This window comes from Sardina pilchardus, chromosome 19 (assembly GCF_963854185.1).
Source record: "Sardina pilchardus chromosome 19, fSarPil1.1, whole genome shotgun sequence".
Taxonomy (NCBI): domain Eukaryota; kingdom Metazoa; phylum Chordata; class Actinopteri; order Clupeiformes; family Clupeidae; genus Sardina; species Sardina pilchardus.
Window position 1 is genome coordinate 323985 of NC_085012.1, and position 25424 is coordinate 349408.

General features: G+C 46.1%; 2 protein-coding genes across 2 annotated transcripts in view; both read left to right on the top strand.

Moving 5' to 3' along the window:
* si:dkey-225n22.4 (collagen alpha-1(XXI) chain) overlaps positions 1 to 16254 on the top strand; it is a 68817-nt gene extending 52563 nt beyond the window's left edge. Inside the window, exons 17-27 of the mRNA XM_062521846.1 lie at positions 3209 to 3262; positions 4223 to 4276; positions 6236 to 6307; positions 6834 to 6869; positions 7786 to 7830; positions 8519 to 8551; positions 10031 to 10177; positions 10516 to 10570; positions 11402 to 11593; positions 11875 to 11952; positions 13883 to 16254. Of these exons, the coding sequence (XP_062377830.1) occupies positions 3209 to 3262; positions 4223 to 4276; positions 6236 to 6307; positions 6834 to 6869; positions 7786 to 7830; positions 8519 to 8551; positions 10031 to 10177; positions 10516 to 10570; positions 11402 to 11593; positions 11875 to 11952; positions 13883 to 14073 (957 nt within the window). The 3' untranslated portion in view covers positions 14074 to 16254. The remainder of the gene's footprint in view (positions 1 to 3208; positions 3263 to 4222; positions 4277 to 6235; positions 6308 to 6833; positions 6870 to 7785; positions 7831 to 8518; positions 8552 to 10030; positions 10178 to 10515; positions 10571 to 11401; positions 11594 to 11874; positions 11953 to 13882) is intronic.
* Positions 16255 to 18375: 2121 nt separating this feature from the next.
* On the top strand, positions 18376 to 20787 carry LOC134066364 (C-C chemokine receptor type 4-like). Its single transcript, XM_062521674.1, has 2 exons — positions 18376 to 18450; positions 18577 to 20787. The coding sequence occupies exon 2, from the start codon at positions 18618 to 18620 to the stop codon at positions 19674 to 19676; it is 1059 nt and encodes a 352-aa protein (XP_062377658.1). The 5' UTR covers positions 18376 to 18450; positions 18577 to 18617; the 3' UTR covers positions 19677 to 20787.
* Positions 20788 to 25424: the final 4637 nt, after the last annotated feature.

A 25424-nucleotide genomic window follows, 5' to 3' on the forward strand; every position in this document is an offset into this window, starting at 1 on the left:
ACTGAGATACTGAAATACAGATGAATAGCCTATGTTTGTTCAATAATGTCTAGTCAGTATACCAAATAAGAGAGGCCTATAGATAGAAACTGTGGTAATAAAATATTAAGATTTTGGTAGTTTGGGCTTTTCGTGTATCCTTCTACTGTAGCCATTTAGCCATCTACTATAGGCCTGAATTATATGCCAATGAAATTACACTTGTTAAACTCACCTCAATAAATATTTTGCAATCATTTAATGGGCAATGCTAAAGTTACTGTTACAAACCAGCGGCAGAGTTGGCGGTCCAACGGCGGTAACCACCAGTGGCCCGCTGGAGTTTTGCTCATCAGTTCTCTGGCTGTCCACCGGCGGCTCAGAAGCGGCTCCAGATAAAGGGCCACCCTTTTGCCGCTTACTACCCACCAGCTTCGAATTGGCCTTATTTATGGCCATAATAATGAAAATGATGCACTAAAATAGCAATAATACATTATAACACTTTCCATTTGCCCTCAATCAGAACAATTTACAATTATTTACAGGACTTACCAAAGTTACCAAATTTACTAAGGTGAAGACAGTGCCTGCTGATGAGAAACCTATAAATGTATTCTGTAATTTAATAATCCAATATAAAAACATTTATCCTCAGCAACTATCACACAGACTCACCACACATAGTATTAGGTTCAATACATTTTGTTTATTTATTTATTTTACTTGCTTTTGTTTATTTATTTTACATGCTCATTTACATGCTTTATTTATTGTACATGCTTAAACAATTTATTAAAATTATTTTTAATAATGATATATGTAACACACTCTTCAGATGTAAGGAAAGTAAAGATGCAAAGAAGTTGTGACAGACATTCATGGCTTGTTTCTCCCTTGATATTGGTGCCAGATTAATGAAAATGCAGTTCTACCTTGCTGGGGTGTTACTGGCAGCGTTGTGAGCGAATTTGACAGAGGTGTAGGTCTGATTGGTAAACTCTGTTGAACAGATTAGAAATGAAAAGGCGTATTTAGTGAGATGATTACTGCAATGGCAGGGTTCATACAAAAAAAATTGAGCTGAATTTACTACCTTTTCACTACCATCAACATGTTTTCTACTACAAAAGCAAAAGGTGAAGAGTAATGTAATGCAATACCTTTCCGAAACACAATAACACATTTAAGAACAATGGGGATTTAACAATGGACAAAGCTACTGGCATTTGAACAGGGGTGTGTAGGCTGTCAATAGGCACTGTATTTACCGGCATGGCTGGAGTTGATGAAGCTTGCTGGGTGGTGGTGCTGGCAAAGGTGTAGTGGTCTGACTGGCAAACTCTGTTGAACAGATTGGATATGAAAAGACGTGTTTAGCGAGATGATTACTGATGGTATGACACCTGGCACGCTAACTAGCGCCTAAAGTACAAACACTTCTAAAGGATATTTCCACTTAATTTTCAGACAAACCAAGCAAGGGACCACATGTACAGACTCTATAAATACTAACCATGATGTCAGTTTTTTATTCAAATAACTTGAAAGAGATCGTCAGGTATAAATGCACCATGCTAGTGGCCAGTTCATTCATTCACATGCTGTTACATGCTAACTGGCGCCTAGAGTACAAACACTACTAAAGGATATTTCCACTTAATTTTCAGACAAACCAAGCTAGGGACCACATGTACAGACTCTATAAATACTAACCATGAGGTCCGTTTTTTATTTAAATTACTTGAAAGAGATCGTCAGGTATAAATGCACCATGCCAGTTCATTAATTCAGATGCTGTTACATGCTAACTAGCGCCTAAAGTAAACACTTCTAAAGGATATTTCCACTTAATTTTCGGGCAAACCAAGCTAGGGACCACATGTACAGACTCTATAAATACATTTTGGAAACAGGTGTTGGCTAGAATTACGCTTTACATACAGTTTTTAAAATGAAAATAGTAGAGATATAGAGAAGAGATGTTTTACTTACCTAGTCCTAAGCCTGCTACTGGTGGTTTGAGTACTGACATTGTAGGCTATTCGGATCTGCTTGGAAGAGTTTGCTTGATTATGTTTCTAAACGTAAAGACATTTAACAACTTCTTTATCAGTCAGACGGTTACACAGTTACGTGCAAGAACAACAAGTCACGTAAGAGATGAAATCGTTTAGCTTACTGCAACATGAGAAATCAAGTAGTGTGAAACTTGCGACAGTAAAGAAAATTCCAATATGGCCGCCATTCGGAACTGAGAAATCACAACTCCATCTTCTTCGTTTGTCTTCTTCTCTCTGGTCTGATCTATCATTCACTGAGCAGCGCCAGCGCCACACACCAGTGGCAGCTGGCTGCAGTGCTTGAACGTGGTTGCATTAGTTCTGCTTTTGACGTTCTCATATAAAATCGTAATAAATACATAATTGTTTTATTTGGTAAGCACAGGGTAGCCACGGGGGTGCCAGTGACACAGCTACATGGGGCCATGGGGCCATTCTAGGCTTCAGTGTAGAGCAGCCACGTTGAGGGACCATTCACTAAATGCACACATAAATACATTTATTATAGCCCCCCATGGATGAAAGTCCACAAAACTTGGCATACTCCCAGAGGGTGTCAGGTTAATCATACACATGAAATTTGGTGCAGTTCATAGCATCTCATCTGAAGATAGGGGCAATTAAAGCAATATTACATTACATTTTCAATTTTTACCATGGGGGTGCAATTCACAAATGACTGGTTATAAGCTAAGTTGATCCGAGCTCTTGAGACCAACATACCATAAAAAATTTGTCATCCTCGGTGCCACGGTTCAGGTAGTTATGTAGGAAAAACTGCAATTTTTGGGCTTCGGGCGGGGCCAGCGCGGGGGGGGAGTGACCCCCGGGGACGAAACGAAATTTTTCCGTAAAAGTCTACTGGGGCTACATGCCCACCAAGTTTCATGTGCCCCGGTGTTACGGTGTCCCGGGAATCGTTGACCAAAAATTCAGAACCGATGACGGAAAAAAAAAAAAAAAAAAAAAAAAAACTTTGACAACAACTATATGACCGCTTCGCTAGCTATGCTAGCGGCGGTCATAATAATAAGAAGATGAAGAAGTTGAAGACTAGGAAGAACAGTACAGTGCATTTTCATGCACTGTAATAAGAAGAAATCGGATAACAGTAGAGTGCATTTTCATGCACTCTAATGATCATCGCTTCTGTCTGTTCCCCTCAGGGGGCTGCAGGCCCGGAGGGTCCACCTGGAGCGGACGGCCCCGAGGGACCAAAGGTCAGTCTGGAAGAAAGCCACACACACACACACACACACACACACACACGCACACAAACACAAACACACACAGACCCACCTCCGCTATCCGCTATTCTGCTACTGTCACAGCCAGGTCCACACTGAGAGCATTCTAAGCTGGAGTGAAGGCGTTATGCACTCTATGAAGCGGTATTGTGCCGCGCATAGAGCGGACTGTACTGTTGTTCTTTTTTTTCTTTTTTAAGTATATTTTTTGGGCTTTTTTTATGCCTTTAATGATAGGACAGTAGAGAGAGACAGGAAGTGAGTGGGAGAGAGTGTCAGGGTGGGATCCGGAAAGGACCACGGGGCGGGAATCGATCCCGTGTGCCGGGTCGCCGGCGTGCGGTGCAGGTGCCCCAGCCAGTCGTGCCATGGCTGGGGCCTGTACTGTTGTTCTTTGTCAGGCTCGTTAGAACTTCCTAATGAACAGAACTTTAATTAGCGCACAGTGGGAGTGTGTCGCACTGCGCTCTTCTCAACCTGGTGTTTAGTTTCTGTGTGTGTGTGTGTGTGTGTGTGTGTGTGTATGTCTGCAATCTGATGTAATACCGTGTGTGCAGCTGAGTTGAGATGAGATGAGATGAGATGAGATGAGAGGAGAGGACACACAGAGTAGAGCTAGAGAGAGCGTACAGTAGTCTGCAGGGGAGCACCACAGGGACGGGGGCGTGGCTTAGCGCTGACAGCAGGACTTACTCTGGCAATGTACTGTACAGGACATGTGACAACTGAACCCATCCATTCACCCACCACGTCATTCATTCATTAATACAGTAATTCATTCTCTCTAAATATTAACTACACATGATTTTGTGTGTGTGTGTGCATGCCTATGTGTGTGTGTGTGTGTGTGTGTGTGTGTGTGTGTGTGTGTGTGTGTGCATGCCTATGTGTGTGTGTGTGTGTGTGTGTGTGTGTGTGTGTGTGTGTGTCCAGGGCTCCCCTGGTGATTCTGGTGCTGCTGGGACTCCTGGAGAGTCGGGTCCCAAGGTGAGTACGTCCTTGACCTCTTGACCCCACCACCATCCCTGCACGCGTCCTCCACCTCTTGACCCCACCACCATCCCTGCACGCGTCCTTGACCTCTTGACCCCACCACCATCCCTGCACGCGTCCTCGACCTCTTGACCCCATCACCATCCCTGCACGCGTCCTTGACCTCTTGACCCCACCACCATCCCTGCACGCGTCCTTGACCTCTTGACCCCACCACCATCCCTGCACGCGTCCTTGATGATTGTCCAATGATTCCCCTTCAGCTGTACACATTGGCGCTCTATCCAACCCAGTCCCTCTCAGCTGTACACAACACAGCACAGCACAGCACATCAAGCACAGCACAGCACAGCACAGCACAGCACAGCACAGCACAGCACAGCACAGCACATCAAGCACAGCACAGCACAGCACAGCACAGCACAGCACAGCACAGCACATCAAGCACAGCACAGCACAGCACAGCACAGCACAGCACAGCACATCAAGCACAGCACAGCACAGCACAGCACATCAAGCACAGCACAGCACAGCACAGCACAGCACAGCACAGCACAGCACATCAAGCACAGCACAGCACAGCACAGCACATCACAGCACAGCACAGCACAGCACAGCACAGCACAGCACAACACAGCACAACAAGCACAGCACAGCACAGCACAGCACATCAAGCACAGCACAGCACAGCACAGCACAGCACAGCACAGCACAGCACAGCACATCAAGCACAGCACAGCACAGCACAGCACAGCACAGCACAGCACAGCACAGCACATCAAGCACAGCACAGCACAGCACAGCACATCAAGCACAGCACAGCACAGCACAGCACAGCACAGCACAGTACAGCACAGCACATCAAGCACAGCACAGCACATCAAGCACAGCACAGCACAGCACATCACAGCACAGCACAGCACAGCACAGCACAGCACAACACAACACAACAAGCACAGCACAGCACAGCACAGCACATCAAGCACAGCACAACACAGCACAGCACAGCACAGCACATCAAGCACAGCACAGCACAGCACAGCACAGCACATCAAGCACAGCACAGCACAGCACAGCACAGCACAGCACAACACAGCACAACAAGCACAGCACAGCACAGCACAGCACAGCACATCAAGCACAGCACAGCACAGCACAGCACAGCACAACACAGCACAACACAGCAGAACACAGCACAGCACAGCACAGCACAACACAGCACAGCACAGCACAGCACAGCAGAACACAGCACAGCACAGCACAGCACAGCACAACACAATACAGCACAGCACAGCACAGCACAGCACAGCACATCAAGCACAGCACAGCACAGCACAGCACAGCACATCAAGCACAGCACAGCACAGCACAGCACAGCACAATACAGCACAGCACAGCACAGCACAGCACATCAAGCACAGCACAGCACAGCACAATACAGCACAGCACAGCACAGCACAGCACATCAAGCACAGCACAGCACAGCACAGCACAGCACATCAAGCACAGCACAGCACAGCACAGCACAGCACAGCACAACACAGCACAGCACATCAAGCACAGCACAGCACAGCACAGCACAGCACAGCACAGCACAGCACAACACAGCACAGCACAGCACATCAAGCACAGCACAGCACAGCACAGCACAGCACAGCACAACACAGCACAGCACATCAAGCACAGCACAGCACAGCACAGCACAGCACAGCACAACACAATACAGCACAGCACAGCACAGCACAATACAGCACAGCACAGCACAGCACAGCACATCAAGCACAGCACAGCACAACAAGCACAGCACAGCACAGCACAGCACAACAGAAACAGAAACCACAAACAGGACATGACATAACACGACACGACACGACCGCAAACACAACGCAACACAAATTCAGTATCTCGGCTGCAGACAGCACAAGCGCTGCTTTCTCCTCTGCTCTGCTCTAGGGCATGAAAGGAGAGAACGGGTTTCCAGGGTTACAAGGACCAATGGGGCTGCCGGGGTTCAAAGGCCATAAGGTAGGATACACACACACACACACACACACACAGATACACACACAAACACAGATACACACATACACACACACAATCACACACACACTCCACCAACACATGCACACACACACACACACACACACACACACACACACACACACAGTCACACATACACTCCACCAACACATGCACACACACACACACACACACACACACACACACACACACACAGTCACACATACACTCCACCAACACATGCACACACACACAGACTAATACACACAGACACTGAACACACACACACACACACACACACACACAGAATAAATGCACACATTCCCTGGCTCACTGGCACATTTGTTAGTTGGTTAGGCATCAGTCAGTGTGTGTCATTGCGCAGTGGAGTCACAATGTACAATTGAATATACAATTTGTGAATGCCGTACAATTAGTCCTACTGTTGTAAGTGCTCCTTGCCTGTGTCTCCATCGGTCATGGAGAGCGATTAGTGTGTTGTCATGAGTGATCACTTCCTGTCTGTTTACAGGGGGAGGCAGGTGAGGACGGCCCCAGAGGAGACCAGGTACGTTCATCATTATGCCGCGCCGCGCGCTGCCTGTGATCTGTGATGAATCCTCAGCACACTCGACACTGATACAACAGCACTGACGTCTCAAACGAGGCCAGAGAGAGCAGATTCATGTGTGTAGTCACATTCACAAGACAAGAGTGATGCTAGTGGAGCGTGCGCGGCCTCTTTGCGGAGCAGAGCGAGCGAGATATTGCTCATTGCGCTCATTAAGTGCTTCACATTGTTTGTGCTGGGATGAAGTAATGGCATTATGTGTTGCACAAGAGGTGTGAAATGAGCTCGCCGTGCGGCCCGCCGCTCCCGTCTCGCTGCCGCTCTCATTTGGAGGATTTCTGTCAGACGAGGCGAACGGCTACCGAGAGCGTCGCTCCGCGTTCCCCTTTCGTCGTTGCCTCCTGTTGAGCGGCTCCCGATTGTTCCGCACCCCGGAGGGAGCAGCGTGTTCAGCAATGTGCGATTTTTACGGTAATTAGCAGCGTCTACCTGCCTCTTATCCCGTTTGTGGAGCGAGCGCCTGGAGAGATTCAGAGACGTCACAAACACTTGACATCTCGGCGAGAGCTGAGACAAACGAGAGCAGGCGGGGTGGGGTGGGGCGGGGCGGAGGCGGCCGGCCGTTTGACGGAGGCAGCGGCTCGCAGCGGCCGTGCGGCTCGAGCTCCCAGCGCTCCGAGTTCTCTTGCGTTCCAGCGGAGGCTGGCTAACTCTGCGCCGCAGACAGACAGACAAAAGGTCAGCTGGAGCCCAGCGGCCCCCCAGGGCTGGGAATGCAAATGATAACCTTTTACCGCTAACACAGCTCTCTCTCTCTCTCTCTTTCTTCCTGTCTTGTTCCATCTCTCCCTGATCCTACCCTACCCCCTGCCGACTCCCTTACCCCCGACCCAACTTGGCTGTCGGCTTTCAGGGCGAGCGAGGCAGCGATGGAACCCCGGGGACCCCAGGAACACCGGTGAGTGAGTGGATGAATGGGCGCGCAATACCGCTGTACAGACACCAGGGGGCAGCAGAGGTCATTTGAAACAGCACAGCAGCAGGCTTGTGTGTCACACCAGCACTGCAGAAGAGAGACGTCGACTGAAGCTTGAGTTGACACGAACACTTCAGATCCTAACGCAGATATTAATCACGACGTTTGGAGTGCGCTTGGAGTTATCAGAGAACGCCATTGTGTAATCATTGTGTTTTGTGAGTAGTAGTTGGAGGAGGGTGTGTGTGTTTGTGTGTGTGTGTGTGTGTGTGTGTGTGTGTGTGTGTGTGCGTGTGTGCATGCGTGTGCGTGTGTGCATGCTTGTGTGTGTGTGTGTGTGCGCGCTAGGTCACAGAGGAGGGGGTTGCATGGCTGTCTGAGATATTTAATGAAAAGAACTGCACAGGCTCCGAGGAGTTTGAGGATGAAAACTTCTACTCTGCCTCCAAACTCCACTGCAGCACTGACCACTACACAAGTCTCTTTTTCTCCCCAAATCTTTCTCTCCCTCTCTCTCTCCCTCTCTCTCTCTCTCCCCCTCTCCCTCTCTTTCCTCTCTCTCTCTCTCTCTCTGGTGAAGAGCAGAGTAGCCTTCTTAATAAGACAGACTCACCCTTTGATATCGGAGTACAAAGTTTTAACAGGCTTTTCTCTCTCCTCCTCTTGACAGGGTGAAGCGGGGCTCAGGGGAGGCAAGGGAGAGGTCTGTGGAATTAGACCGCTGCATCGCAACCTCATTCCACCATCACCACCACCACCACCCCACACACACACACACACACACACACACACACACACACACACGCACGCCAGCCACAAAAACAATGCATCGACCCCTTTTCAAAGTTTCCCTCCCGGCCCCCGAAGGGGCCCCAGAGTTTGACAGTCTGACAGGTTTGAAAGACTCAGGTGGCTAAGACAAATGCAGCTGGCCGCAGAGATACTCTCGGCCAAGTCGCTGGCCCTGTTTAAAATTTAAAGGTGGAATCAGCTCAACCCATTTAGCCGGCCAGATGCTATTGAGCTCCTCAGCATTGATTCCTCTCTAATTATCACCATTCCACTTTCTGTTGCTTTGGCAGACTGTGTGCTTGGAGAAGACACTGTAGCACTCTGGAGTGTGGGGATGCTATCAGTACTGAGCAGCAATGCAGTGCCCTCCTTCTAAAAGTTTTCATGTAGCTGACAGTATCAGGGTTGTGCTTAACCACCATGGACATGAGGTCAAGTTGAATCTTGAGAGAGGACTTTATATTCCCCTGAGGGAACTTCTAAATAATCTAAAACAGATAAATAACTAAATGCCAAAAGTGACACTTTGAGAACACACTACTTCATGTGAAGTCAATTTAATGATGGAAATAGTAGTGTATAGAGATAGTGCTACTAGAGCTGTTAGATGCTTTATTATTATTATTATTATTATTACTACTACTATTATTATTATTGTTTTGGATTAGCTAGTTTTGATGGCTCATGGCTTTTCACATTAACTGGATAGGTAATGCCAGACCTGCCTGCAGAGTTAATATCTGGATAAGGACCAAAATCTGCCAAGAGGAGTCTGAAGACGCATTTGTTTAGCTTACACTTTATTAATTAAATGGTTCTTATCAGTTATGGTTTGTATATTTGTGAAATTGCTTATTTTCATTATTGAACGTTGATATTATTGCTACTGTATATGACCAACTTTTTTATAAAACAGTCTACGGTTCACTTTTAACTGTTGTATTGTTTTGTTTAGTAAGTGGCTTTGGACTGAAGCGTCTGCTAGAGTCCATAACTGACCAGCGTCTGCTAGAGCCCATAACTGACCAGCGTCTGCTAGCTAGAGCCCATAACTGACCAGCGTCTGCTAGTCCATAACTGACCCATAACTGACCAGCGTCTGCTAGAGCCCATAACTGACCAGCGTCTGCTAGCTAGAGCCCATAACTGACCAGCGTCTGCTAGTCCATAACTGACCCATAACTGACCAGCGTCTGCTAGAGCCCATAACTGACCAGCGTCTGCTAGCTAGAGCCCATAACTGACCAGCGTCTGCTCTTGTCCATAACTGGCCAGCGTCTGCTAGAGACCATAACTGACCCATAACTGACCAGCGTCTGCTAGTCCATAACTGGCCAGCGTCTGCTAGAGCCCATAACTGACCAGCGTCTGCTCTTGTGCGCCCTCACAGAAGGGTGTGGCCGGTGACCCGGGGCCCAGGGGTCTGGATGGGAAGAAGGGAGACACGGGACACGTCGGAGTCGTAGGACCACGAGGGTCTCCAGGACAGGACGGGCTTCCAGGACAAAACGGCCTCCCTGGATACCCTGGCAAGCCTGTGCGTATACTGTAGATAGATACTTTATTGATCCCCAAGGGGACGTTCAAGAAGCCTCATGGCCTCAGCTTTTACAAGAATGCATTTGAGTTATTTGAGTCACTCCTGAATGTGATGACTCTTAGGATAATTCAAGATATCCCAAACAAATCCCAGTGTGTTCTTACAGTAATCCACGGGGGTGGTTGTGTTTCTTTTTTTATCATGCCGTAGATCAGTGCTGTGCAGTCCATGTGTTTTCCGTTGGGACCTTGACTGGAATGGGCCTGAACGTGTTGAGTCTTGTCTGAGAGAGCATCACTTCCTAACACTGTTGATTTCCTCTTGCTCTGTTTCAGGGAAAGCCTCCCTCCGACGAGCACTTGCTGCAACTGTGCGGAGACATGCTGAGGAGTTAGTATCGCCTCCCTGTGTTACTGTACCTTTGAGTCAGCAATTATACAGAGAAAAGCAGCGACTTCGTGGAGTTCAGCAGAACATCAGCCTTTTCAAAAATGACACAAGAGTTATGCAAGAGAGGAGGTTTTTTCCTTTGGTTCTCAGGTTAACCTCAATATGACTTACGATGCAGTGCTTACGTGTCGGCTCTGCATAGCCAGTCCTTTGTAGTCAAGACTGGAATTGCACTGAATCTCTCAATGGATTCAGAATGGTCGTTCTGGTAGAGAGTCGGTTGAGGGCTGACAGGTGAACCTAAGTGTTTTTGACTGTCCTTTGAAGATTGCAAGAGTTTTTCAGGCTGAAATGTGTTTGTAGAAGTTGTATCCAGCCAGAAATTCTGGTGAGAGCCATTTCGGCAACGACCTGATCAGAGGCTGTCCTTCCAAGTCAACAAATGCTTGCTTGATGTATTGATTGACAGATGTAATGCTTATCCATTTCTCAATCGTCCGTCTCAATCTCAATCCATCTGTCAGTTTATTAGCAACCTATAAATTATCACTCACTCACTCACTCAATCAATCAATCAATCAATCAATCAATCAATCAATCAATCAATCAATCAATCAATCAATCAATCAATCAATCAATCAGTCAATCAATCAATTAGTCATAAATCCTAATCAGTCACCAAGTCACAAATACAGTAAAGTGTGTACAGTAAGCGGGCCTAGTGAAACCACTGGCATCAGGTGGTTGAGTGAGTGGACGAGTGGTTAACATATGAAACATATCAGCTCTGCCCAGCCCATGTAATAACAGCGCTCGTTCTCCTGTCCCCAGACCAGCTGCCCCAGCTGCTGCAGACCATGGTGCCCCAGGGCTGTGAGCGCTGTGAGACGGTCAAGGGCCCGCCGGGCCACCCAGGGACGCCGGGCCTCAAGGGCTCCATGGGCAACCCCGGATACCCGGGAAGGCCCGGCTCACAAGGATACCCCGGACCCCCCGGCATGCACGGACCCCCAGGGGTCAAAGGTCAGACACTTAAAACACAATCAGAACTCAGGACACGGCGGGACTGTAAACAATCAGAGACAAACGATCTGAAATTAGAGTAATAGTGATTTTAAAATAACAACATAAAGAGATCTGAATAATGGTAGTTTCTAGGGTGTTCATGTCCAAGCAAGAATCAACTGTCCTGATCTGGATTTGGTAACTTTATCTCACTAAATGGACAATAATTCAACATGCAACAGACTAAGCTATTTAAGCTATCCTAGAAAACTGTAAAGTGAAATGTGTTATTTTACCAGGTGACACGGGACTAAAAGGCCTTAAAGGAAGTAAAGGTGAAGGAAGACCAGGTCATCCAGGACTCCCTGGACCAATGGGTAAGTGTTCTGACCATTCATCCAATCAAAGCAGTCTCCTGTAGAACACAGACCGATCAAAATGTCCGACTCCAATCAAATCACATCAAAACAAATGCAAAGAGAAGCAGACAAAATGTGTTGATGTCTCTGGGACATCTTAAAAAATACCACTGCATGTTTTGAAAGGATCTCTTTGGGAAGGGAAAATTGGGCGGGAAACAAGCCACTGACAGCAATCTGCCAAACACATTGAAATGGCTATCTTACGTACAGACAAGCTCCTCAGTTGCTGGTGGCTTGGGGATTGCTTTGATGGCATGTCATTGCGTATATCTTGAAATGAATGAACAGCACAGAATTACTACAGTGTGTAAACTGCCAAGCTCAACAGAAGTCACATATATTCAGGAAGTGAAATACTAGCATACTCCACTTCCTCCAGTATGCCCGTATATGTTATCAGACGTCCTCATGGTTCCTGCACACCCATTTTAACAAACTCGGCTGATGGTGAAATCAAAGCCTCAACTGCAATCTGCATGTCAGCAACCACAGTCATAAAGCAAGATGTCAGCTTTTTCATCATACGCAGATCATCCTTCCTCATGTTGAGGATTAATAACCTATAAATCAGTACACGCTTCCCTCAGGACATAATGCTAACGTTAGTGCTTATGAGTTTTTTGGTGGTAAGGTTAGTAATTATGTTATCAGGACTTAGACTTCATTCCATCCAGTAACGCTAGCAGGATGAAATGGTGTTCGCTCTCATCCGTTTCACACACAAATCTTGTCGGCTCCTCAGCAGGCACTAACTAACATGCATTATTATCAGTAGTATACAGGCACTAACTAATGTGCGTTATTATCAATTATTATCAGTAGTGTACAGACACTAACTAACGTGCGTTATTATCGGTTATTATCAGTAGTGTACAGGCACTAACTAACATGCGTTATTATCGATTATTATCAGTAGCGTACAGGCACTCACTAACGTGCGTTATTATCGATTATTATCAGTAGCGTACAGGCACTCACTAACATGTGTTATTATCGATTATTATCAGTAGCGTACAGGCACTAACTAACGTGCTTTATTATCGATTATTATCAGTAGCGTACAGGCACTAACTAACGTGCGTTATTATCGATTATTATCAGTAGCGTACAGGCACTAACTAACGTGCGTTATTATCGATTATTATCAGTAGCGTACAGGCACTAAGTAACATGCGTTATTATCGATTATTATCAGTAGCGTACAGGCACTCACTAACATGTGTTATTATCGATTATTATCAGTAGTCCACAAGGTCATAAAGGATGGTGCATTTGCAAGAGACGTTTTTGTCCATTATTTCAGCTGCGCAGAAGGCGGGCTCTCTGAGTGTGAAATGCTAAATGGTAGATGGACTGCATTTATATAACACTTTTTTCAGCTTCTGCAAGCACCCAAAGCGCTTTACATTATCATGCCTCACATTCACCCATTCACACACAGAGGCTGCCATGCAAGGTGCCAATCTGCTCATCAGGAGCACTGGGGTTAGGTGTTGTGCTCAAGGACACTTCGACAGGGTCAGGAGGAGTTCCAGTCACCAGACGACTCCTCTAGCTCCTGAGCCACTGAAATGGGGTGCCTCTCATTCAGCGTTTATACGCCCTCCCTCGCTCCTTGCTCCTCGGGCCTCGATCCTCACTGATCTACATAAAGATAGAAGAAGGGATAGACCATCCCATTGTTGCCGCCCCATCATTCTTTATGTAGATCAGTGAGGATGGAGGCCCGAGGAGCGAGGGAGGGCGTATAAACGCTGAATGAGAGGCACCTATGGCAACTCTGGTCTCGTCTCTCGTGGGAGATTGGGGATGGCTGCTGTGCTAGTGCTGTTGTCCCAGTGTCCACTTGTTGACCTGTTGACCTTTCGCCTCCTCGGGGTCACAGGTGCCCAGGGGCCGCGTGGGGGCGACGGGGTCGGACTTCCGGGGGCACCTGGGATGCCGGGCAAATCGGGGATCCCCGGCCTTCCAGGGAAACGTGGTGCCCCAGGACCAGCCGGCATGTGTGACATGTCACTGTGCTACCAGGCCTACAGCCACAGGGAGGACCGCTTCAGCAAAGGGCCCAACTTCTAACTGCACACACACACACACACACACACACACACTCAGGGCGCTGTGATCATGGCCTGCTCGCGGTGACCCATGGGGACACAGGACTTGTGGGAGAAATGAACAACATATCATCTCATTCAATGTCTGACTGCTCTAACTCAGCGTCTCACAGTCGGTGGGAATGACCAAACAATAAGGCCAGTGTGGACTGTAGTGGACTATTCTTACCTGCAAAAAGATGCTCTCCTCAGCCTCCACGTGCCTCGCTTAAAGACTCATGTCGTCATGACACCAGGATGTTGTTATGATTTATAACATTTTCAGTGTAGAAGAGGTTAGCTCTCAATAGTAGTAGCCATTTTGGACAGAAACGTGTACATAATTTGCACTGCCTTAGTTAAGCTACCTCCATACTGGGCACGAGGCCTTTTGTATAGTGGAATAAGGCACCCTAAGCGAGGTTAGGATTCTGTGTTTTAATTAGCCTACATCACATGTATATGCTATTCAGAAACCTTTGTCCGATTTTTAACATAATGTCTGCTTATCATGATGAGTACGGACCTAGACATTTGACAGCCAGTAAATTGAGCAGACTTATGATAGCCTGTGTTTTTTATCGGCTGAGGATAATCTTAAAAGGCATATGGTGCGTAGCGATATAAACAACTTGAAAGCTAATTATGTAAATACGGCCCATATGGAAATGGTATGGATATCAGAATATATGGAGTTACCAAAGAATACAAAAATGAGTTGGATACATACAGTAGGCCTCTATGGAGCTAAACGACTCAGGAACTTCTTTTGATACTATTTGGCACAGTCATTCCCAAACTACCCTACAGTCATTTCCAAACTATCTATAGTCATTCCCAAACTACCCTACTACAGTCATTCCCAAACTACCCTACAGTCATTTCCAAGCTATCTATAGTCATTCCCTAACTATCTACAGTCATTCCCAAACTACCCTACTACAGTCATTCCCAAACTATGTACAGCAAGTGTTGGCGTCTTCACACGTGTGCATCTCTACCCTGGAGAGTTACTGTACATGTTTGTTATTTTAATCACTACTTATATATTATGTATTTTTCTGGCATCTTTAGAGACTCTATAGAGGGATACTTTGGGCTCTCATACACTATATTACATATGGATATTGCCTCCATGTTACATTTTTACTTTTTTTATTCAGTGGATGATGGTGTTTACTTATAGTTTGGATGAATGGAGATGGATATCATTTTATTGATAAATTGACATTGAACTAAATGATTGCTCAAAGCATTGTATTGACTATGGCCCAGGCTCTCCTAAAGAACAAAGCATGTATTGACTATGGCCCAGGATCTCCTAAAGAACAAAGCGTTGTATTGACTATGGCCCAGGGTCTCCTAAACTGTGATTGGTGGAGCCTTTGTGGTATGTGTTTGTGTGTTTGGATGTGTCTGTCTGTCCATGTCCACATTTATGTGTGTATAGTGTGTGTGTGTGTGTGTGTGTGTGTGTGTGTGTGTGTGTGTGTGTATGTTTGTGGTATGTATGTTTGTGTGTGTGTGTGTGTGTTGATTTTCTCACATCTCTGAGGTCTTCCGTATATCTCCAACATCAACCTTATTAAACCCCCTCTACACTCAACTGAAATAATAATGGGCTACTGGACACCTCAGGCTGAAGAGAGAAGCCATGTCTTACCCATCTCTACAAAATGTTGATACTTAAAGACATGCAAGTTGTGTTGCTGTGGAGGAATCTTTCCTAAGATTATGAAAATATAAATAATTTGTGCTTCTTACATTTTGATTTGTAAATGTTGTTTGCATGCTTGCAAGCAGCAACATCTTCACATATGATTTCTTTGTATATGTAAGGACATTTTTAAAATGTTATATATGTATGTTTTATGAGATATGTTTGGTTTCAGTTTGAATTGTGCTGTTTATGAGTTCAGCAGGGGGCAAATATTCTCTATTTTACTTGAAGTCATTTGTCGACAGATTTTTACCATAAGGAAAGTATTATATTATTCACATTATTTTCATCATATTTTAGTCCTTTAAACATTTAAACAAATCAATTCAAATGAGGGGAGATAATGTGGTATATACCATGTTTTATTTTTTATTTTTCATTGTTAATATGGTGCTTTATTGATGTAACATTTGTGTTGTTGTTACAGAGGAAATTAAAAGTATTTCAGCCATTTTAATTTGTTTGTGTATTTGTGTATTTTAACGTTAGTGCCTCCATCATGTACAGTGGGGTGCAAATGAGTTCCCTCAATCAAAACCAAATCTGCTCTCTTGTGTATAAGGGTCAACACTCTTTTCTGTAAGGGTTAAAGAAAACGCTTTTCCGTAAGGGTTGAAGACAACAGCTCGTCTTTTATAATGGTTAAAGAAAATGCACCCATTCACCACTGAGATGAGTCATACGTTGGGTTCCTCTCTTCCCACTATGTGGGATGTGATGCAAAAGTTCCTGCTTTCTGTTCCTGATTTTGTGCCTCGGAGCTCTCGGAGAGACGTGTCGTTGTGGCTCGTACAGTACGTCTGTGGAGACGAAGAAGAAGTGATAGATCTGCGCCCGGCAGCCCGCGTCCACAAGGACACACAGAGTCTTGGTGGTGATGGGGCAGCCCGCGTCCACACAGAATGGTGTCCACAAGGACACACAGACTCTTGGTGGTGATGGGGCAGCCCACGGCCACAAGGACACACAGAGTCTTGGTGGTGATGGGGCAGCCCGCGTCCACAAGGACACACAGAGTCTTGGTGGTGATGGGGCAGCCCGCGTCCACAAGGACACACAGAGTCTTGGTGGTGATGGGGCAGCCCGCGTCCACACAGAATGGTGGCCACAAGGACACACAGAGTCTTGGTGGTGATGGGGCAGCCCGCGTCCACAAGGACACACAGAGTCTTGGTGGTGATGGGGCAGCCCGCGTCCACAAGGACACACAGAGTCTTGGTGGTGATGGGGCAGCCCGCGTCCACAAGGACACACAGAGTCTTGGTGGTGATGGGGCAGCCCGCGTCCACAAGGACACACAGAGTCTTGGTGGTGATGGGGCAGCCCGCGTCCACACAGAATGGTGGCCACAAGGACACACAGAGTCTTGGTGGTGATGGGGCAGCCCGCGTCCACACAGAATGGTGGCCACAAGGACACACAGAGTCTTGGTGGTGATGGGGCAGCCCGCGTCCACACAGAATGGTGGCCACAAGGACACACAGAGTCTTGGTGGTGATGGGGTGAAGACGGCACACAATGTGGATTTGGGTGAAAAGATAGCACAGATTTATGTGTGGTGCTCAAATAAAAATGACCCTGCACACAGCCAATAAAAAACATTCAGAGAGAAAGGGGGGAAAGCAGGTTTTCAATTCCTAGCAAAAATTCCAATTCCAACAATACTCTGTACTCAACCTCACAGCAAGTAGACCCTCCAGACTACCACACTGAGGGCAGACAATTCTCGCTTTGAATAAAGTCTTTAAATAAAATTGGTATATACCAATATGGCAGGGTAACTCAACAATTAGTCAGTTCACTCTACAATTATTCAGTTCACAACTGCATTTCCTATCACCCATTAAAACATACAATTAGCATAATATTCCACTATTTAGAATGCTCAAAAATCTAATCATAAAATAAATAATTTCAACAGAAAACACATATCACATCCCCCCGCAAAATTAAGGATTAAATAAGGGAATAAACTACCCCATCGTATGGGGCCCGTGTTCCTTGGACAACAAACGTTTGTGGGACAAGGAAGAGTATTCACGGAAAATGCACGGATTAACGGAACGGTTTGAGTGTTGGAGCAGAATTGACGGGTAGGTAACTCAAGTTGTGTGAATAACAATGGCTAGAGTGTGTGTGTGTGCAGGAGAAGGTAGTCAGGTTAAATGTTGCGGGGGTTGTCAGGTGTGAAAAGGAGAAAGGACAAGGAGGGTCTGTCTTCTCACAGTAAAGATCAAGCTCTGGCAACACTGTTAGAAAACAGGAAAGAAAGAGACAAATTATTGTTCATCCGCAATACAACTGCAATATAACTGCAGACAAACATCATGAACTGATGTATAGGCCATGTACTGTATAGATATAGAACTGAAGTTCCTCAACTGGCGACAAACATCATGAACTGATGTATAGATTATATAAAACTGAAGTTCCTCTAAACTCTGAAGTCGTCTGAACTCACAAGACACCAAACAGCCCACGACATGTGGAGGGAGGGGCGGATGACTAAGTTAGATTTCCTGCCTCCTTCTCAGCCACTCATCCTCTCCTACTTGAGTTACACACATCACACCTCACAGCAGCAAGGCTTCTCACCCTCAGCACTGGCTGATGCTCGTCTCCCATGACTCCTGCACGGCTGTGAGTAGCGCGTTTCAAAATAATCCATCTGCGGTTCACCTCAGTGGCCAACAACTTGAGCAACTAATCTCAACCGACTGTGAGATGCAGGCTTCTTCTGAGCGTTTGTTCTGGTGTATTCTGCAGGTTTTGTAGGACACAATAGGCATCAGACCCAAGCAGTGAAGATGGAGGATTACTCAGACACGGTCACGTACGACTACAGCGACATGACCCCCTCGTATCCCTGCATGAAGAACAAAGTTCAAGAGTTCGCTGTGGCGTTCTTGCCTCGCTTCTACTATGTGATCTTCATCCTCAGTCTGCTGGGCAACGGCATGGTCCTGTTTGTGGTCATCAAGTTCGAGCGCGTGCGGACGGTCACCAACGTCTTCCTCCTCAACCTGGTGGGCTCCAACCTGGTGTTCACCTGCGGCCTGCCCTTCTGGGCCGCCTACCAGCGGGACCAGTGGACCTTCGGCCTGCCGCTCTGCAAGCTCCTGGGCACGGCCACCTACGTCAGCATCAACAGCTCCGTGCTCTTCCTCACGCTGCTCACCATCGACCGCTACCTGGCCGTGGTGCACGCGCTCGCCGTCAGCCAGCACCGCAAGAGCTGCTACGCCGTGGCGGCCTCGGCCTGCGTCTGGCTGCTGTGCGGCCTGGCGGGTGTGGGCCCGCTGCTGCGCTACGACGTCACCAACCACTGGGAGAACAACCTGCAGTGCAGGCAGACGCAGGAGGCGTACTGGCGGCGCCTGGACGTCTACGTCCACGTGGTGGTCTTCTTCCTGCTGCCGCTGGCGGTGGTGGTGTTCTGCTACGTGCGCATCATCGTGACGGTCGTGTCCACGCAGATCAGCGGCAAGCACCGCACGCTGCGCATCGTCTTCGTCATCCTGCTGCTGTTCTTCGTCTGCTGGACGCCGTTCAACGTCATGCAGGTGGTGGAGCAGGAGACGCAGATGGACTGCAACGACGCCGTCGACTACGCCCTCTACATCACGCGCAACGTCGCCTATCTCTACTTCTGCGTCAACCCCGTGTTCTATACGTTCCTCGGCCGCAAGTTCCAGAACTACGTCCGTAAACTTCTCGTGAGCTACGCGCCGTGCTTGAAGGGTCACCTCTCCGTGGCGGCCACCAGTCGGTCATTATCTCACCGCAGTCCGCATAGCCTACAGGATCAGGGACAGTGTGAGACCATGCAGAGCAACGTATCTCACTTCACTGTGGCAAAAATATGAGAATGGGATGATTGTGATGTTGCGTGGACGCTTGCTGTCTTCCCCAGGTGTGTAAAAGCAAAAGGGTGAGAATAGGTAGGAACAAGTGTTATCTGTCTAGAACATCTTGTTTATAAATTCCAGCACAGCATAGCTGAAGTTTCTCGGAAGATACCTGCATGGTGCGCATTACTTTCATGTGAATATACTGTGTGTAATGTTTAGCCAGTAGAATACAAAAAAAACATCCCTATTTCCAAAGAAAGAGTGTTTTAGGCTGATATCATGTTTTTTTGAATTTAGAAGGAAAGACAGGTTTCCAAATCATTGTTGACATGTTATGTTCTCACCACATGATTACTCATCGAAATGTTGGTCAATACATTTGGAGTGACCTAATTACCAAAGACAAACAACAGGTGGTCTCATTTAGATTCACAAGCTATTTTCACATCTGTCCTCTGTCTTTTGTGGCTTAAAGTTGTTGTTTTTTAAGTTGTGGTTGTAGATTTTAGTCTTCTTCAAACTGTCATTTCCTTTGTTTCATCATTTCAAGCTGCAGAGATGACTTGCGCCGGTGGAGTTTATGCAATCACTAGGCATGGCACGGCAAGCAGCGCTAGCTAGAGACTCTCAAACAGATGGCTGCACTGATATCATTTTCACAACCACTTGCGCCGACGTCCAGTATTTTAACAGAGCTTCAATGGCACACATAGCCACAGCCTTCAGGGTGAAATTACAGGTTTGCGGCCTGAATGAATGAAAGGTCTTTTTTTAAGTGGACATTTATAAGCTTGCTTACTAGTGTCCTTGTACAGTAAATGAAAAATCTATGGGCTTTTTCTCTCTCCTCTCTCTCTCTCTCTCTCTCTCTCTCACGAGCACACACACACACGCACACACACACACACACACACACACACACAGACTCTCTGTGTCTCTCTCCCTCCCTCTCTTTCTCTCTCTCTCTGATCACACAGACTGATTCCCCAGCCACACTAAAGGATTGTTTTCTAATTGCTGTGTTTGGGGTTCTTTCTAATGGTTTGTTAATTGAGTGTCATTAGGCTGTTGTGCTCTTGTGCTGTCATCAATGCCACTAAACAAATAAAACTCCACATTCTGTGGCTTTATCTGTTGCTGTTTCCTCAATCATCATGGCAGACTGAAAAGAGAAATAATGCCTTTTCTGGACTTCTGACATATTCTCTGAACACATCCTAATTTTTAAATACATTTGTGACCCAGCAAGGCAAAACCAGTTGCTTTGGTCAAATTTACAAAACTAAGTTATTGGTCAAATTTACAAAACTAAGTTATAGTGCTCACATGACCGGCCATAAACTAAGCTTTCCAACAATATGTTTATCAACGGTATAGCAAAAACTATCGCTAAGATAACCGCATTCACAGTTGACATGGTTCTCCCGTCACAACATGCCAGAAGAGGAGAAAATCACCGTTTTAAGTGGCCTGGACAACGGGAATGACCGCTAATGTGTTTAATCTTCACCTGGTTTAAGAGTCAGAACTTTTTCTGTGAATTTTTTTCACGATATGAAAGTGTGTAGACATACTGTCCAATTAAGCAAAAACGTAAAATTCAATATTTTTGCCAATACATTTGTTTATTGTGGGTTTTCTCAATATCATTGAGCGCAAAGCGACTGGTTTTGCCTTGCAGAGACACATTTGAACTGCTAAAATTTTCCTTTTTCATTAAACATGTTTTTACAAAACTGTCAAAACTGACTTCATTGTCCCTTTCAGAGGAGGGATGAGACAGGTCGAGTAGAGCACGGAGATGGAGATCGGAGGCCATTAGACTGCCAGTGTCACATGGTGTGCGTACTGTATGAAGCAGTCCCCTCTGTGCTCTCCTTACAGTGGTGCGACAGTAAGGTGACCAGATCTCTGAGCCAAATCCAGGCACATTTTCAGTTCAGAAGCGTAAATACCTCCAAAAACATGTGAATTTTGTATCTCTGTAAACTTCAAATGGGGACATGGCCCGTACTGCAATTTGTCTTACCCTAGTTCTCCTAAATTGCAAGGGAAGCGGTTACAGGTTAAACGTTAAAAATACTATGTCACACAGATTATAAACAGTAACACCAATCAAAATTCCAGAACGATGGACATTCTAGAACATCCCTGAGCTCTGAGCTGAGGGCTCGCTCTGGTTGACCTGAGCCTGTGCATGTATTGCGTGCAACTATACATTTTGGTCAGTGTTTTCATTTTTTCTTTCCTTTTTATTCCAATTTTGGGTCTGTCCGCGAAACTGTGAAATCCGGGGACATTTCCGAGGACAGCTCCAGCCAGGGACAGATCACCAAAACGAGCTCGTCTGGTCAGAGGAGGCAGAAGGGTTAAACTGGTCAGAGGAGGCAGAAGGGTTAAACTGGTCAGAGGAGGCAGAAGGGTTAAACTGATAGGGTGCTCTGTCTCTCTGCCTCACAGCGCAATGGAATTCAGCAGTTAGCATGTTAGCGCGTTACGGTCCCACAGCACGCCGGGCTCTGGGTGCTCAAGGGCCTGGCCGTGGATATGGGCTTACATGCCCCCCCCCCCTCCTCCTCCTCCTCCTCCTCCTCCTCCTCCTCCTCCTCCTCCTCCTCAGCAGGGTAGATGCTTGGTCTCCATCCCTCCTCCCGGGGAGAGCGATGCGCGGGGAGAAAAGGGAAGCAGCAGGGAGGAGCGGCCTGAATCACGCAGGGAGCGCCGCTGATGCACCGTCATCTGAGACTGAGTCAGGCACGGCATTCTGGGATTGAGTCAGGCGCGGCATTCTGGGGGCTTAAGGCTTCATCTTGTCCTCGCCAGTAGACGCTTCTGCTGTTGCAATGTCTTCTGCTGGGGGAGGGGGACAGAGAGAGAGGAGATGAAAGAGTCAGACTCTATCCAGGCTCCCTCTCACAGCCTGCAGTCACCTGAGCAACTGCACTACACGCACCGCAACACTACACAGTCAGCTGACCCCAGACCTGCTCAGAGAGCGCACCCTCACAGCCAGTCCACCACAACCATTTCCTGTGTATCAGCCGCATTGTGTACACTCTAAGAAGAGATGTGTCTAATTGTATGTGTAATTGTGTGTGTGTGTGTGTGGTGTGTGTGCAATTGTACACTCTAAGAAGAGATGTGTCAAAATGACACATTGTGGGTGAGCTCATGGGACAACACGATTTTGTGTTAATTTCATGCAGCAACAGCAACAACAACAAAAACAAGCAAACAAACAAACAAAAAGGTACATCGTTTTGTAGATAAACATTTTGTTTGTGGTTTTGAGATACTGCAGCTGAACTCTGTTTTTCACCAGGCCAGCCACACAATTGCTGTGTTGAAATTGACACAAAATGTGTCGTCCCTGAGCACCTACAGAAAATGTGTAAAAATTACACATCTCTTCTTAGAGTATAGAAGTAGCAGGACAGTGTTTAATGCAAGTTAAAAGAAACAAAACCTATTGATACCATATCAACTGTCCCTGTTTATTAACTCCATAGCTAAAGCAATTTAGCAAAATCAATATATATGCTTACGGGTAACTTAATTTGAGGTGACCATGCAGACTTTCCCAGTAACTCAGTGAACCTACAGAAATGCAACAAACCACATTTGCATTGCACAATATCTGCATTTGTCAATCCGTGTGAACAGTGTGTGATTTTGAAAGGGTGGCTTCCCGTTTTCCCCTTCACACACCAAACATGGTGGCTATACGTATGATAGGTACACGTATGATGGTTCCATGTATGATGAGTAACATGTATGACGGTTAGGCGTAAGATGAGTTACATATATGATGAGTGTTGTTGTGTAGGGTCTGAGAATAGCACGATGATGGAACAGCTGAAACCTGCAGTCACTACGGTAACTCTCCCGTGAGTTAGCGACTGCAAAACTCTCTAGCTCTCCAGTGCACCACCTGTAAATTGCATGTATAATCTATTATTAGCATTTCTAAAATGATATAACCCACTCGGTAAACAGTGGAAAGAAGAAGTATCCTGCTGGCCCCTGAGCTTCTCTAATCCGAGTCTCTCAGCAGGATGGTGAAATACTACTGTGTTGCTTATTCATTCTTGATTTCCGCTGAACTAGCCCTGTGATAGTTTTGAAACCAACTGCATCTGTATCTACAGCCACTAACCCTGATCTCGTCACTTCTAAGAATGCTTCAACTGGAAAAGGCAGGTGTATCTGAGATGTCACCCTACAACAGTCAGATGAAGATGCCTTTAGAATCACACTCAGCATGCTAATGTGTGTGTGCATTAAACAACATGCATGAAAGTCACAAGAAGGTTCCAGAGGGTGTTTGCTCCCTTTGCTTCACCTTTGTGTAGCAAAAGTCTCATTAGGTAAAAGCATTTAGAACTCTTCAGAGAAGTCTGCTCAGTCAAATGTTGTTCTCCATTTGATTAAAGGCATCACGGTTGCATCCACTGAAGCAAAGATTGAGTGTGTGTGTGTGTGTGTGTAACGGGTGTAGCATGGCCCTGCGCTGCCTCGACTACTCTGCGATGTGTTGTGCACAATGTGGAGCTGGACACGGGACACTCATGGACCATTGACAGATTTATTCTGTGTATAATGAAACATAGAAGGAGCAGAGCACATCGTCATCCATACAATGCCTCTCTCGGTCAAGTTTAACAGCAACTGACTTACTGAATGAATATACAAATAACATGGGACTACAGTACACCTTATTAGCACATACCTGTGTATAATGAAACATAGAAGGAGCAGAGCACATCGTCATCCATACAATGCCTAACACAAAAGAAAACCAACTTAATCATGTAGTACACGAGGATGAAATGGCGGCATCATACACACTGAATGAAAACTTCGTAGCTAGCTCGTTCTCCCCCAAAGTGTCTCAAAATTACCCCCCAACTGAAAACCATGGACAGTAATCCACACAGATACACTGCTACTTTCTAATGAAGGAAATTTCCTATCAGTAAGTCCATTATTTTATGAAATAATCTTATTTTCATTGGAACCATTTTAATACGTACCTCTCTCGGTCAAGTTTAACAGCAACTGACGAGAGAAAGGTAAAATCAACAAAAGGAACGTAGCTGACTTTCAAAATAAAAGTCCCACAATGAAAATACATGAATAAATGATAATACAAAGAAAAATACACTCTGTTGAATGGTTTTGGTGGGATTTCAACCTTGAAAATAAAAATACAATTTCAACCTGGTTACATTCACCCCTCCTGAAATTCACCAAAATCCCAATCAACACTATATTGTCAGATATCAATGCATCTATGTCTGGCACAACCTGGCACAAGTCAAAAGATGGACCTAGTCCATATGTCAACTAAAAAGTCACCTCACATACAAGGTTCAGGGAAGAAAGAGGTTGATCAGGTCTCCGAGTTCCCCTAGCACAGTATGACGCCTAGTACGCCACACAACACTTGGCCCTAGAATTACTTGCCACATAGATACATTCACTTGTATCAAAACTTGCATCATAAGAAAATAAAACTTACATAATAGACACTTTTTGTCTATGCTTGGGAACTCTCACCCTAAGATTCAGAAATGAGTAACTGAAAATGTTTACTAAAGGTGCTTTATCCCTTAACAAATGGTCTCTGAACCAAAGACTCTATCAATCTGTTCACTGACTTCACTAGCCTACCAGTACGTGTCCTAACAGACCCATCAGCCCCAGTGTGTGTATGTGAATCAGTGTTAATTGAGCAGGCCTCACGAGGTGAAAGAGAAGCAG

Bases quoted from the DNA above. Each gene is read 5' to 3' on its own strand.
- LOC134066364 (XM_062521674.1), top strand. From the start codon at position 18,618: ATGGAGGATTACTCAGACACGGTCACGTACGACTACAGCGACATGACC.